Raw genomic sequence first — 16,331 nt, forward strand, 5'->3', positions numbered from 1 at the left:
TATCAAAGAACCCCATTTATTCAATTTTTGATGAAATCAAACAAAGTTTAATTTTGGACCCCGATTTGGACCAACTTGAAAACTGGGCCAATAATCAAGAATCTAAGTACATTTTTAGATTCAGCATATCAAAGAACCTAACTGATTCATTTTTTGTCAAAATCAAACTAAGTTTAATTTTGGACCCTTTGGACCTTAATGTAGACCAATTTGAAAACGGGACCAAAAGTTAAGAATCTACATACACAGTCATGACAGTTAGATTCGGCATATCAAAGAACCCCAATTATTCAATTTTGATGAAATCAAACAAAGTTTAATTTTGGACCCTTTGGGCCCCTTATTCTGTTGGGACCAAAACTCCCAAAATCAATACCAACCTTCCTTTTATGGTCATAAACCTTGTGTTTAAATTTCATAGATTTCTATTTACTTATACTAACGTTATGGTGCGAAAACCAAGAAAAATGCTTATTTGGGTCCCTTTTTGGCCCCTAATTCCTAAACTGTTGGGACCTAAACTCCCAAAATCAATACCAACCTTCCTTTTGTAGTCATTAACATTGTGTTTAAATTTCATTGATTTCTATTTACTTAAACTAAAGTCATTGTGCGAAAACCAAGAATAATGCTTATTTGGGCCCTTTTTTGGCCCCTAATTCCTAAACTGTTGAAACCTAAACTCCCAAAATCAATCCCAACCGTTCTTTTGTGGTCATAAACCTTGTGTCAAAATTTCATAGATTTCTATTAACTTAAACTAAAGTTATAGTGCGAAAACCAAGAAAATGCTTATTTGGGCCCTTTTTGGCCCCTAATTCCTAAAATATTGGGACCAAAACTCCCAAAATCAATACCAACCTTCCTTTTGTGGTCATAAACCTTGTGTTAAAATTTCATAGATTTCCATTCACTTTTACTAAAGTTAGAGTGCGAAAACTAAAAGTAATCGGACGCCGGACGACGACGACGACGACGCAGACGCCAACGTGATAGCAATATACGACGAAAAATTTTTCAAATTTTGCGGTCGTATAAAAAGCATTAAAAATTAACTAAGTATTATAATCAGCAATGGAACCTTCTGAACAATTGTATAATAAATTTGATTAGCATCTTAGCCTTGGATATCAAAATAGAAATTTGACTTTGAACTACTTTCATTAACTTTGGGTACCCTTAGATTGGTAGTAGTGACTGTTGTCTTTTTTTTAGTTGTGTTTGTGCTTAGTTCATGTCTGATGAGTCAATCACTTTTTAACTGATTACTGTGGATTCATTATTATTCGTTGGATACCAATTTTCGTGGATTTCGTGGGCACAGTCAAACCACGAAATTAAATATTCAACGAATGATAATTTTTCTATAGGTTTGTATGCAGAATTCAGCAAAACCACAAAATTAAATATCCACTAATATGCAAGTTTTTCTTAATCCACGAAAATTGGTACCCACGAAAATAAATGAATCCACAGTAACTGATTTTGTAGTTTGTTGTGCTGTTACTACACTGCCCCAGTTTAACAGGCGTGTTGACTGCTCAGTCATGTTTAGCCCTTCATATACTTCCTGCTTTCATCACAAGACTGGAACCTGTTATACAGTTGTCCTTGGTACCTGTCAGTCCTGTCTACCATATTTCTTTTTTTAACAAACATTGTTGTAGTATAAGTAAGGCCTTCAGTTTTTCTTGTTTTTTTTAATTGATTTAATTTGATCTACATTTTGTCATACCCAGCCCTTTGATAGCTTACTTTACAGTATTGGTTTCATTTATTATTGAAGAGGCAGGGGCAAAATGTCAATTTAAAACTACTTAACAAAACTAAATAAGTTTATTTTAATGAATTTTCAAACTTTCCAACAATTAAACTGTTGTCACAGCATAACATTCAGTACAGGTTTGACCCATTGTTGAAGTATCAGTGGCAAACAAAGAGGAATCAATCAGGTTTTTTTAGAAGAATTTCTTACCTCAGGCATATCCACAACAGTACTGACTTCATGAGCAGGTTGTATGTCATCATCAGATTCGTCTTGTTGATGTTTCTTCTTCTTACGTCGGGACTTTTTATCTTTCTTTGAGGGTTTAGATGAGCTGTCAAGTTGTAGATATTTATCTGATGATGAAAGACCTAACAAATATAATAAAGTTTGGGAAACTTAATCACACATGAAAATTAGTTGGGTTTAAGTATACTAGAACACACCAGCGAAATCGTTGGCATTTAGAGCTTGGTTGAAATTATGTAAACTGTTGTAGGGAGAATTTTTGTGAAAGATTTTGTTTCTGTAGAATTTCAGTAAAAGATTTCATGTCCGGAGAATTTCAGTAAAAGATTTCATGTCTGGAGAATTTCAGAAAAAAAGGTATCAACATTCATATGTACTTGGAAACAGTTTAACCCTGCTCCCTTGTTTCCAAGGTCTGTTATTAATTTCTTTCTGTTAAATTCCACCATTTTCATGTTTCTGTATACTATGAACATACATACAAATGTATACTTTAAATACAGTGTATTTGCTATTAACTGTGAATTTTAAGTTTCTTCTCCCAGGGGATCACTGCTATATTATATAGAGAGTCTCTATCAACGCGATAATTATTGTCCTGTATCTGAGTACTCTTATGAAATTTATATTAAGTTTAAAACCGAAAGTCCTGTTAGACTTAAAAGCGAAATGGCAGGCATTTAAAGCTTGGTTGAAAGTATGATAACTATAATCATAGGATGAAATTTTGTAAAAGATTTTATGTCTGGAGTCATATATGTCCATGGAGACAGGACAATATTTTTAAGACCTCTCTTTTTTTCCAAGTCCGTTATTATTTTGTTTTCTGTTATATTCCATTATTTTCGCGTATCTGTATTCTTTAAACATACGTATCTATATTATAAATATTAAAGTGATTTAATTTTCTATTAACTATATATTGATTGTAAGTTTCTTCTCCATGGCGATCACTGCTATATTATATCTCTATATATTATAGTAGTATATTAATCATAGTATACATGCAGATAAACGAGAAAATAATTATTTTGTCTCCATCGGAGTACTTATGAAAATTATGTGCAAGTTAAAACCAAGGTATAATAGTAGTGGTTCTTACGATCTAAAAACCACGATATGGACAACGCTCTGATTGGCTTATTTACTTTTCATTTTTGTTAACTAACATACGATTGGATCTCAATGTTTAAACCGGTAGTCATGTCTGACTTAAAAGTCAGTCTGATGACAGAACAATTTTCAGACACCTTTATTTATGTTTTTCTCCCAAAATATTAACCCAAACTGAATAGTCATAAGAATGGATGACAGTGACTATGAATGGTACCTATAGGACACAGTAGCGGAATGATTAATTTATTGTGGAAGGAAGAGAAGCGACACACAAAATGAGGTCTTCTAGTTTAATAGTATAGATAACATTACATTTTCAACTGTCTAGTCTAACCAGAGTGTTACTTAAAATTTCTAAGAATTTAAATTCATTGGACAGTATCTAATTTTTAATAAATTGCCATCTTCTTCATAAACAGGTACTAAAGCATGTGATTCTAAAAGGTAATAAATTTCAATTTCTTCAGATTATCTGATATAATTATTGAATACTTTCTGACAATACATTGATAAGCAGAATGCTTTTAAAATATTTTTTGACAGCTAAAGATACAAATTTGGCTAGTACAATCAGACACACACAATCATTTTCATGAAATTGCCTTTCCAGTCAGAATATTGTCCAGGATGCATGTGTATTTTTTTACAAGAGCCCTTATAATGTATATATATATATATAGACTTTACCTGGTACATGTAAGGGCACAGATAAATCAATCTGTGATAATGGAATGTCTTCTGAATTACCACTATCAGACCTCTGAAATAAAATGTTTTCAAATCTTTATCATTCAGTCAGAGTAAATATAGTGAACTATCCCAAAAACTAAAATACGATTAAAATACAAAATTTCCATAAATCAATTTGAACCCAGTTTTATTTTCTGGAAACCGATTTTTTTTTCTTTTTCAACAACCAAATACCGTTACGGTGAATAGTAAAAAAAAAAAGGGGGAACTTAACCTGTCTTTAGTGGTCCAAAATATTTAATACCAATAAATTTCCAAAAGCAGTGCTCTACTTATCATCTGGAAACTTATTGCAACAGACAAACGGATGAATGTGATGATTTTTTTTTTAACCTCAACTCTATCAAGAAGGGTACGAAAATGAAAAAAAAATTTGTTTACTGATAAGTATGTACATTTTGTACCAAAAAAAACCCTTCTATTATATTGTTATTGTCAACAATTTTGTTACATTGTCACATCAATCATCTGACCCATGAATTTCAATGTCATCTGACACCAACCAAATAACTCATGAATTGATTTGTGATGAAAATATAATTTGTGACAAAAACAAGTGTTTATTACAATGTTTTGAAAGTAAATTATACATCAATATAGTTTTTCCTACCTTTTGTTTACTGTCTACTTTTAAGTAATGTGGATTATGCATCTGTTCAACTTTTCTTTGTTCTCTTCGCTAAAATGAAACAAACACTATCAATTGACTGATGATATATTAAATTTATTCAACACATGGAAATATTTAAAGTATCTGCAAAGAGAAAGTAGGTACCTAACAGATCTATAAAGCTTAAAACTCATCGCTGCAAAGCTGCTCACTAAATGTGGGGTCGTGGTACTTCAGTAGTTTCAGAGAAAAGTGTGAGGAAAATATTTGTCACAAGACCAGAAAAAAAGACAAGGTGTGTGTTAGAATTTTATGCAATGAAACAGTTTTAAATGTATGCAATTATCATATTTATCACTTAGGGTTGTACCATTTAGACCCACTGATGAAAAATGGAACTCCTGAAATTTCTTTATCTTTTAGTGGACTAAAATTAATGTTTTGTATTGGACAAATACAATTAAATTAGAGAATGGAAATGGATATATATAGTTAAAGGGTGGTGGGAATTTGAACTATTTTCAAAATATATGAACCCCATAACGACAAACAATAAAATATGTTAGCAGCTAATAAAAGAACAAATAAAAAATAATTACCACTTCTAATTCTTCATCTGTTGGTTCTACGTATGTCTTCTTATCATTGTGGTAACTAGTGTATTCACCTCTGAAAAAAAGAAAGATTTTTTTAAGACACTCTGATTTACACTATATTAACCTAAATAGCCATCCTTTCGGAACCCACAAACAGACTAAAATAAATAGTTGCATGTTCAGTATCTTTTTCAAACATTTTCCCTCGAAATATATCGAAACACTTTCAGAAAATTTTCCTTGTTTGCTGTTTTAGATTTGTTCAGTATATTTGCAAAGTGCTCAGAAGGTGTTATTTACTTTTGCTTTTAACAATGAATTGAACTGTTAGAGAAATGATTAAAAAAGTTCAAGACTGCATACTAAATGAGCTAAAACTAATGAAATTTCCACAAAAAAGTTCTAAAAAAAATCAACTCAAATTGTGTTGTCAAAAATGATGTTTTACCTGTGATCTTCATGGTTGAAGGTAAATATGGATGCTCTAACTGGTTCATCATCGGAACTTTCTGCAGGAGGACGGTTGATCCATTTATCTAAATCTAACCTAAATAAATAAGAACATTTAATTATGATTTTGATAGATTAAATTCTAAATATGGAAGTAGTTACAAAATAGATTTATTGCATAAGAATTGTAGAAAGTTTGAAGTCAAATAAAATAATAACTGAGGTTCCATGTCATAAAAATTTTCAGAAAAAGAAATTTGATGTGCACTGGCTGATCTTATTTAGTTATTCCTGAATGGTAGCTGTTTTAAAATGTTATATGTTAATCCTTACTATTAAAAATCTGCAAATACTTATATTTCAATTTCATACTCTACAGCTGTGATAACCATTAATGTTGAGGAAAAACACTATTTTAATGCAACATATTTGTAAGGTTTTTTTTATTGAATAATGTCAACAGTTTTCATCGTATCAATTCACAATGAATGCTATGAAAATGTACTCCACATCACAGACGACTTATGCCCGATTTTAAATGTATGATTTGATGTTGTTTTCTGTCGATTTGATTAGAATGGAGATAACAATATTGTAATGCGTAGTAAGTAAACTTAATTTACGACCATCAAATCATCAGCTGTCACAGCTTAAATACAATACGGTTATCTCCTAACTAGCCATTGTGCTGTTTGCAATCATGAATTAAATTAATATTTACATAAGTAATATAAAAAAGAAGATGTGGTATGATTGCCAATGAGACAACTATCCACAAAAGACCAAAATGACACAGACATTAACAACTATAGGTCACCGTACATTTTAAATGCTATATAACACTATTAATTTCAATACACATTGAACCTACCCTTCTGGTACTGGCACTTTCTTTTGTGCCCTTTCTGCTACTGGGTTTAATGCTCCAGAAAATAAGGCCACCACTTCTTCTCCAACTCTGGTATCTTTGTCCATTAATTTTACTACATATTTTACTAACTGTAGTATACAACAAGCCTACAAATATACATGATTTAAAACATTCATTCAAAATCAAACCATAGGGAGCTTTATTTATTCATTAATTTTTACATTAATAAATCAAAATTTCTATGGTTGTAAGATTTTATAGTTATACAAGTACACACCCGTGATATCGCGGGTCCGTGACGGAATTAAAGTATAAAACTATGCCTAAGCCTTATTTTAGTAATTGGTATTGTCATCTGATAAAGTCATGTCGATTATAAGATACACAGTTTTCTCTGCTTTCTAATCTTTCTTGAACTTATCAATTATTGGAAATATTAATTATTTGGAGAACAAAAGATCCAGGCTATCCAGGAATGGGGTATTTTTTAATCAACAGCATTGTCCTATATTAGTTATCTTAGAAAGTCTTGCTGATTGCTGAATAAAGCTACAATAGGGAACAATTTGACAATGATTGAATTTAGTAGTGTCAGCCCTTTGATTATGACCCGTGTATATAGCAAAATCCTAAATACAACGTTTGGGGGTGTGCCTGTCAAATGCGGAACGTACAGATAAGGTAATAGCTAACAGGTGAATATACTATTGGTATCGGTATCGGATTAGACCTGGAACTTGTTAATTATTGGCAATATTAATTATGTGGAAAACAAAAGGGTCTGGAGTGGTGTAATTTTTAATCTACACCATTGTCCTATATTAGTCATATATAGAGTTGAATTCTTTGATTTGTCGTTTTTACCCGATGACAGCTGACAAATTGGACCTCGTAATTTTAGTATTATAGATACTTATTCACTAAACAAATTAATACATTCAATCCTGCTTTAAAGGTTACCTAGCTTTGAATCTCAATTCTGAAGGTGACCCTCATATATAGAGGTTTGACTAGACACAACTAAGACTATATCCATATCACTGCAAAAGAGGTTTATTGTTTCTCCTTATTATCAGAAAACATTGGATGTCTCTAAACTCAAGTACTGTAAACCAACTTATTTTCGCAGATACTTTATTTCGCGTTTTATCATTTCTAGGTCACTTCGTGGCATTTAATTTCGCTAATTTTAAATTTATATGATGTAGTTTAATAAGGAAAGATTGAAGATTTTCATTTTCGCGACGATTTATATTCGCCTTATTTTTCTTCTCGTGAAATTCTCAAAAATAAATCGCTCGCGAAAATAAGTTGGTTTACAGTATTGTAATGCGTACATCATTTGGTCACATACATCATTCAGTCAAAAAACTAACTTTTCTAAGATCAGGTAAGAAATGTGAAAACAGCATATATTACTAAAACTGTATCAACACAGAGTAACAATGTGAGTTGACTTTTTCCCTTTAAGTTACTGTCTTTATAATCCTTAATCTGAATCTATATAAATATAAGGAGATATGGTATGGTTTACAATGAGACAAATATCCATCAAAAACCAAAGTACAATGATACAGACTATGTTCCTTACCCTTTCTTGAACCTCTAAATCTGAACTTTGTACAAACATAGGTAATTTCTCTAACATCATTTGTGTGACTTCCTTCACAGTGTCATTATCATCCTCATCCTCAGCTTCCTTCACTATTCTAGCGTACAACTTAGGGATGTTTTGTACATAAACACTTTGTATATGACCAGGAAGGGAGGTGATCTTTGGTCGCAGCATAAATTCTAATGTTTCTTTGGGGTTCTTTAAATGTCTGTAAAGAAACCATTATTATAGTTAAATTCATTATTGTATAAATACATAGTATCCGTAGTTGAATAATGAATATATTTGATCATGATAAATTTGTTTTAAGGATGAATAGTAAACTTATAATTGAGAAAAATGTAATTATCGCTATTTTTCACGTTTCCTTTGATCTTACTGACTGATAATTTCCTATGATAATCTATAACTATATGATTAGAATGTCATTCAAATCTGATGATATCGTTCTTTGAGTTTTTTATTTCAATTTCAACAATTCACATGAAACTTCAAAGTTACCAGCTGTCTGAATAATTTTCAAATAGAAAACTTAATTCTATGAATAAAGGCAAAGATATTCTACCAATAAGCAATTGTAATGAAAACTCTGACTCTATAGACTTAACTACATTTACAGCATTTTGAAACCATATTTTTCTTTATATTGATTCTATTATCAACTTACTCAGCAAATTCTCCACAGATCCATGCAGCAGCATACAGAACTTCACATATTCCATTTCTTTGGGAGTTAGCTGATAATACATGAGAATTTTCTAACAGCACTGCCTGTAATGAATATAGATAAAAGTTTATTACGAAAGGTCTATATGATACTTCTTTCTTTTTTATATACTTTTGTTGGACATAACTAATTCAACTGCATAACTGACCTTAAATTCATTCAATACCAACTTTAAATAAGCGTTGTGTATAAGGTTTATGACATTTAGTTGAAGCAAACTTAAGTTAGAGAACGGAAACTAATTTTGGGACATACTGACAGGCAGACATAAGGATGAACAAGGAAAATACTTTATACCCCCTTTATCTCAGAGAGGGCATGAAAATATATCTCACCATCTGACTGACAGCAAATGATCTAATTGCTTGGACACGAATGGCAACATCCTGCATCTGTGAGGCAATCAGTCGACCATGACGAGTTCCTTCCATCCTTGTTAACTCCACCAGAACACTTACATACCTAAATATATAATAGAACACTGAGAGCAATGATTTAAAAAATCTACAAAATGGTTTGGTAATATATAACTTTTACAATCCAATATAGCAGCTTTTCGGAGTTTTTTTTTTTTGATAACTAAGGATATAATAAAAAGAAATAAATTTCTGGCATAAATATTAGTTTTAATAGAATGCCTTTTATTTAATCTGAATAAAATGGCCATGGCTGCATCTTTTAAGAAGATGGGACAATGTCTTAGATTTTCATATTTTTTTTCTTCATTTCATCAAGTGTTAATTTGTTTCCATGGGACTCTAACAGAACTTACCATTCAAAGTTTGTGACATACTGGTAATTAGACTGACTACAGATTTCTATAATTTTAGCTAGTAATTCATCTCTGTAATGTGTCCCTTCAGCCTTATCCATATGTACCATCAGTTTCTTTACAATTTCCATTAAATTTTTCTTTGAAACCTGTGTATAATAAATATTATATATATAGAACAAGTTTATTCTAAAAATCTATTATTTATGTAACATGACATACATGTATATCTACTGTATTATAAACTATTTATGTAACATGACATACATGTATATCTACTGTATTATAAACTTTCATTTCCTAGTTTTACATCTAAAACCAAACAAGTGATATCTAATTTATTGCAAGTGGTCAATTCTATTCAAATTTTTTAAACATTTATTTTAAAAACATTCAGGTATTGAAACCAAAACCATCAGATGAATTTCAGGTAGAACTAACAAGATAAGTGCTCTGTAGCAAACTATTTAACCTTATCAAAACTCATTTAAATATTGAAAAATAATATTTAAGGTGGTACCCAACACTTTAACTAAAATTAATCTGGCTCGTTTAATTATCTTAAAATTTTGACAAAGTATTAACTTTGACCCTTTTACAAAAATATAAAAATTTCAAAAAATTTGAACCAACCGTTTTATCAGAAAAATTACACTGGTTATATAGCAGTTTGACAAACACTTATTTTGATCATTGAGAAGCTTGATATTCCCTTAACAAAACAATGTAATTAAAACGTTTAGCTGATTTTACACAGTTATCTCCCTGTAGTGTTAGGCACCACCTTAAACATAAGATGAGTGGAAAAGTTTTGTAAGATAAAACAAAATCTCTAGTTTTGGGATGGACAAACAAATTATCAACCCCTTTTGACTCTTTATCAGCCATCTACTTATTCATGTTAAAACTTGATATTTTTGTTCTGAACTATTTTTCTCCCATATTTATTCAACGCTTGTAGTAGAAAGTTCTAAAGTTTAAATATCATTACATTATATACAGAGTGAATATATTCAGTGACAAATAATAATGTCCATCAAAATTAGATCCAAATGTGTATTGATTTTACTTATTTTTTGTATCAAGTATACCTGAATAAATTATAAAAGAATTATGAACTAAACAAAAGGAAGCAATTTTTTGTATGATGGATTTCCATTCATGAATATTTATGCACACCAACTTAATAAAATTACGCACCATTCCATATAACAAATCTAGAGCTCGTAATCGTATCGATTCATCCTTGTCATCTAAACACTGTAGGATGAGATCTTTATGACACTGGACACTCTTAGGATGGGATTGTAATATCCGGGACATAGCCAGGAGACCCAAATATTTCACTGGAATGAAACAAAAGTTTGATTGTAGTACAAATGTACAATAAAAACAAAATAATTTTCTTCGACATAATTTCCTAATGCTTTGAGGGTAAGACTTTAGTTGGCTTGCTGGCTTTGTTTGTATAAATTTTAGCTAAAGCTTTGAAATTAAGATTTACATCTGCAGACAATACAGACAGACAGCTCAAACCTGTATAGATTCATATTTTAATTTGATTGAATTGAATATAATTCCAATTACAATTGTAAAATTTGCAAACAAAGCAAGCAAGTTAACCTAAGTCTTACTCTACATGTATTAGGAGATTAGCTCTAATTGTATTGTATACATTGAATTACTTTTCTATGTTTCTGTAATATAATTATAACAAGGAACAAAACTAGAAATATGATGTCACCATTCTTTGACTTGAACTGATATATTGTTATTACATTTTTCTATAATAACTTTACATATATGCCTAAAAAAAAATTAAACATGTTGCATGTCAAAACACTGTAGATTAAACATTGTAGCACTGCTTATGCAGATTAAATTTACATAATGAAGGAAATTTCCATTCATTGTACACATCTAATTAACAAATTAAAATAATAGTCTTAAACTAGTAATATCAATTTTCTATAGTTTTAACGTCAATTTACAAGAACATGTATCATCTTTCAGATAGATCATTTTGTAACGACAAGAATAGCAGAACAAGAGAGGACAAGGTACTTCTTTATTTTCAGTACTGTAGTTTTTCTATCTTTTAATCAGAATATTATTGTCTTTAAAACAGATAGCTTAGACTTTAAGTGTGTACCTAAATAAAAGAAGATAAAAGAATAAGCTGATGATTACATTCTGCAGAAGTGGCACTGAAGATAAAAGAATAAGCTGACGATTACATTCTATAGTAGTGGCACTTACAATTCTGATCAGAATCTTCAATCAATATCCGTAATTTCTGGACACATAGCTGTAAAAAAAGGATAGGAGTTATTGTCTTCTAGATTATAGCTCTATCATGACATCAAATTTATAATAATCAATTATATCTGGGGAAATGCTCATATTTTTTATTGTATAAAGTAGTTACAGTAATGGAGGTAGCAGGTCGTTCTTAATATATTTTATGTGAAGATAGACCATAAAATTCCATAATCATATTAATTTCCATTGTAATCAAAATAGACCATTAGGATTAATTAATTTTGGAATATTGAATTTGATCACAAAGACAACAGTGACTTTATATCTTACAAAAGAAAATAATTCTGACAATAACATATTTTTTAACATTATATGCTGCAAAACAAACAATTGTGATGTCATCATATATTCCATTGGGATGTTCCTTTGTAACCATAATAACCACTTTGCAAATAAAAAAATTACCAATCCTTCCAACATGCAAGTTCCATTATAAAACTTTTCACATAAAATCAGTGAGATTGTAAAATGGTTTGGAATAAACTTTGCTACAGTAAATCAGTGGAATATTGTGATTAGTGATCAATTTCCATATTTTATAAAGGAATTCAACAGGTTGGGACAGTCCACCAAATGGGGGATCAATTCCTGAAATGATTAACAATCCCTCTGTTGAGTAATAACTTGATTTTCCTTTGAATATAAAATAATTTGGGTTAGTCTTTTATAAAATGGAGTCCTACTGTTATTTAAAGTTTTAAAAGACATGAAAGAGTTAGTAGTCTTGAACCAGGTGCTCCGCAGGGCGCAGCTTTATACGACCGCAGAGGTCGAACCCTGAACAGTTGGGGCAAGTATGGACAAAACATTCAAGCGTGATACAGCTCTGAATTTGGATTGTGATCAAATTTTTGACATTACATGGTTTTTTTTACACAAAACAAATGTCAAGATTTTACAAATCAATTAAAGATTTCTTCTTATTTAAATCTAAAATTAAATAGTTGACACAGCATAGGTTTCTGACACAGAATGAATGTGGTCTAAAAAGTTTTTTTTTGCCTTTGAGCAATTCACTATGCTGTTGAATATTAATCCTCTCAAAAAAATGTTTGAAGAAATTTTCTTTTTATTTATGAAATCTGAAATGAGAAAAATTTAACCCCCCCCCTTTTTTCACATCCCCGTTTCCCTTTTTCCAAAACTGATATCAATTCAAATTTCTAATGGAGTTTGCAACAATAACTACTCTTTTAAATACATCATAAAATATTAAAATGTAAAATAAAGTGCTTGTTATCACTGAATGGTAAAGATTGGTTGGTAGTAAAAGTGAATATACATTGTTTATTGTATAAAACAATAAAAAAAACTTCATCAGCAACATTTTATATTGGCAAATTTCCAATGAAGTTATTTACATAAAGTTATTGGCAAATAAAAATAGAAAATGACATCATAGTCATGTCTGGCAAATTTCCAACATACATTATCTAAAACATTTTAGATAAGATAAGGAAAAAAAGCTTCATCAGCAACATTTTATATTGGCAAATTTCCAATGAAGTTATTTACATAAAGTTATTGGCAAATAAAAATAGAAAATGACATCATAGTCATGTCTGGCAAATTTCCAACATATATTATCAACTACTATTCTATACAAAGAAAGATAACTCCAATTGAAAATTAATTGCTATTGCACAATATTGTGCAATTAGATATTTCTTGCTATTGTGCAATACTGTGCAATTGAAAATTTCTTGCTATTGCACAATACTTGATATGGAATCCTGATTTGGACCAACTTGAAAACTAGGCCGATAATCAAAAATCAAAGTACATATTTAGATAAAGCATATCAAATAAGCCCAAGAATTTAATTTTTGTTAAAATCAAACTTAGTTTAATTTGGACCCTTTGGACCTTAATGTAGACCAATTTGAAAACTGGACCAAAAATTAAGAATCTACATACACAGTTAGATTTGGCATATCAAAGAACCCATTTATTCAATTTTTGAAGAAATCAAACAAAGTTTAATTTTGGACCCCCATTTGGACCAACTTGAAAACTAGGCCAATAATTAAAAATCTAAGTACATTTTTAAATTCAGCATATCAAAGAACCCCAAGGATTCAATTTTTGTTAAAATCAAACTAAGTTTAATTTTGGACCCTTTGGACCTTAATGTAGACCAATTTGAAAACGGGACCAAAAATTAAGAATCTACATACATAGTTAGATTCGGCATATCAAAGAACCCCAATTATTCAATTTTTGATGAAATCACACAAAGTTCAATTTTGGACCCTTTGGGCCCCTTATTCCTAAACTGTTAGGACCAAAACTCCTAAAATCAAACCCAACCTTCCTTTTATGGTCATAAACCTTGTGTTTAAATTTCATAGATTTCTATTTACTTATACTAAAGTTATGGTGCAAAAACCAAAAATAATGCTTAATAGGGCCCCTTTTTGGCCCCTAATTCATAAACTGTTGTGACCTCAACTTCAAAAATCAATCCCAACCTTCCTTTTGTGGTCATAAACCTTGTGCTAAAATTTCATTGATTTCTATTTACTTATACTAAAGTTATTGTGCGAAAACCAAGAATAATGCTTATTTGGGCCCTTTTTTGGCCCTTAATTCCTAAACTGTTGGAACCAAAACCCCCAAAATCAATCCCAACCTTCCTTTTGTGGTCATAAACCTTGTGTCAAAATTTCATAGATTTCTATTCACTTAAACTAAAATTATAGTGCGAAAACCAAGAAAATGCTTATTTGGGCCCTTTTTGGCCCCTAATTCCTAAAATGTTGGGACCAAAACTCCCAAAATCAATACCAACCTTCCTTTTGTGGTCATAAACCTTGTGTTAAAATTTCATAGATTTCCATTCACTTTTACTAAAGTTAGAGTGCGAAAACTAAAAGTATTCGGACGCTGGACGACGACGACGACGACGACGACGACGACGACGCCGACGTGATAGCAATATACGACGAAAAATTTTTCAAATTTTGCGGTCGTATAAAAAGGTTACCAGTGGATTTCATTGGCTTATAACTTTTAAATAATTAGTAAAAGTCTAATTACATCATATGTGCCAATTCAAGCATAAAATTTGAATTAAAAATAAATTTGATTTACTACGAGAAAATTATTACTTATTAGAGGGATAGTTACTCATTTGGGGAACTATCCCCATTTGGTGGGTTGTATCCAACTTATTCAAAGTTGAATCTATATATCAATCAATTTATCTTGTACCTCAGTTGAATATGAACCAACTTTAATTTAACAGAATAACTTTGCTTGTTTCCCCTCATTCTTATCTCATATAAAGTTAAAGAAATCCACCAAAATGAATGATCTTAAGTTATTTTCTTATTGGTTTCAAATAAATATAAATTAAACAATTAAAAAATAAAATATAATGTGATATATATATAATACCCAAATTACCTTAAGATACTTACAGCCGATTGCATTGAGTGTGTAGGTAAAGGTAATATCTTTGGTTAGCTTGCTTGCTAGCTGAACCTTGAAGTCATTCTTAGGTTAGGTAAACTATCCTCCTTTAAGAGTAGACTAGTCTGACAGATAACCAATCTATCTGTCTGTAGGACCAGACTACATCGCAAAAAGGGTAGTATACCTTACCTTATAATGACTTCACGGTTCAGCTAGCAAGCAAGATAACCAAAGATATTACCTTTACCTACACACTCAATGCAATTAGCTGTAATAAAGAAACCAAGCTTTAAAGAGAGTATAGGCATTTTCACTGCAGCAGGTCTATTCTGTATAGATCACAATGGTAAATATATTTCATGCCTGAAAACAATTTAAGACTTTAATCAATGTCAAATGTTTGTTTGCATTTTTTTTTTTTACATTTGTACATTTTTTAGAGGTCAATATCAAAAGTCCCAAAATGATAATATTTTTTTACCTTTATTAAATTTACCCAACTCCTTGAATAAGAAAGAATTTAAAATATGCTGATATAACTGTAGTGGTACTAAACAGAGCTTTTCTGGACAATTAAATATAAACTAACGTTATGATCACTTTTCAGGAGGCAAATTAAAAGCTTACATACATTTTCTATGTTGTAGATTCATTGTTTTACCATAGCTATCTATTGCTGCAGTGAAATAAGCACTAACTGCATTGAGAGATTTAAAAACGTTTTTTTACCTGAAAACCCCCAACAAATGAACAAAGCAAGCAATATAAGAATTAAATAACAAGTACCTGTATGGAGGCAGTGTGGTTTGGGATGCCTGAAGATATAGAAATGAGTACTGTAAGTAAGAGAAAAATGTGTCAGCAGTGATCATCATTATGGCTAAAAATCAACACTTTACAAAGTCATTTGCATATCTATCAAAAGCATGTTTTTAATATTATTCATTAATTTCTATGTAACAGAAGATTTGGTATGAGTGCCAATGAGGCAACTCTCCATCCAAGCCACAATTTGTTATACTGTTTAACAATTTATAAAGTCATTTACATATTTATCAAAATTATGTTCTT

The 16,331-nt window shown here is 30.5% G+C and overlaps 1 protein-coding gene across 4 annotated transcripts in view; it reads right to left on the reverse strand.

Moving 5' to 3' along the window:
* Positions 1-16,331, reverse strand: part of LOC139526291 (AP-3 complex subunit delta-1-like) — a 38,838-nt gene that overhangs the window by 10,466 nt on the left and 12,041 nt on the right. The window contains exons 10-22 of one of the 4 annotated variants that reach the window (XM_071321437.1): positions 16,047-16,075; positions 11,781-11,829; positions 10,722-10,867; positions 9,522-9,670; positions 9,085-9,211; positions 8,690-8,793; positions 7,999-8,230; positions 6,408-6,553; positions 5,535-5,633; positions 5,090-5,159; positions 4,491-4,559; positions 3,818-3,890; positions 1,976-2,136 (exon numbers count right to left, since the gene is read on the reverse strand). In XM_071321437.1, coding sequence (XP_071177538.1) covers positions 1,976-2,136; positions 3,818-3,890; positions 4,491-4,559; positions 5,090-5,159; positions 5,535-5,633; positions 6,408-6,553; positions 7,999-8,230; positions 8,690-8,793; positions 9,085-9,211; positions 9,522-9,670; positions 10,722-10,867; positions 11,781-11,829; positions 16,047-16,075 — 1,454 coding nt within the window. Of the gene's footprint in view, positions 1-1,975; positions 2,137-3,817; positions 3,891-4,490; positions 4,560-5,089; positions 5,160-5,534; positions 5,634-6,407; positions 6,554-7,998; positions 8,231-8,689; positions 8,794-9,084; positions 9,212-9,521; positions 9,671-10,721; positions 10,868-11,780; positions 11,830-16,046; positions 16,097-16,331 lie in introns of all 4 variants that reach the window. The other 3 variants (XM_071321443.1, XM_071321429.1, XM_071321423.1) reach the window with 3 other exon arrangements.

The sequence above is a fragment of the Mytilus edulis genome, chromosome 1, assembly GCF_963676685.1.
Source record: "Mytilus edulis chromosome 1, xbMytEdul2.2, whole genome shotgun sequence".
NCBI classification, from domain to species: domain Eukaryota; kingdom Metazoa; phylum Mollusca; class Bivalvia; order Mytilida; family Mytilidae; genus Mytilus; species Mytilus edulis.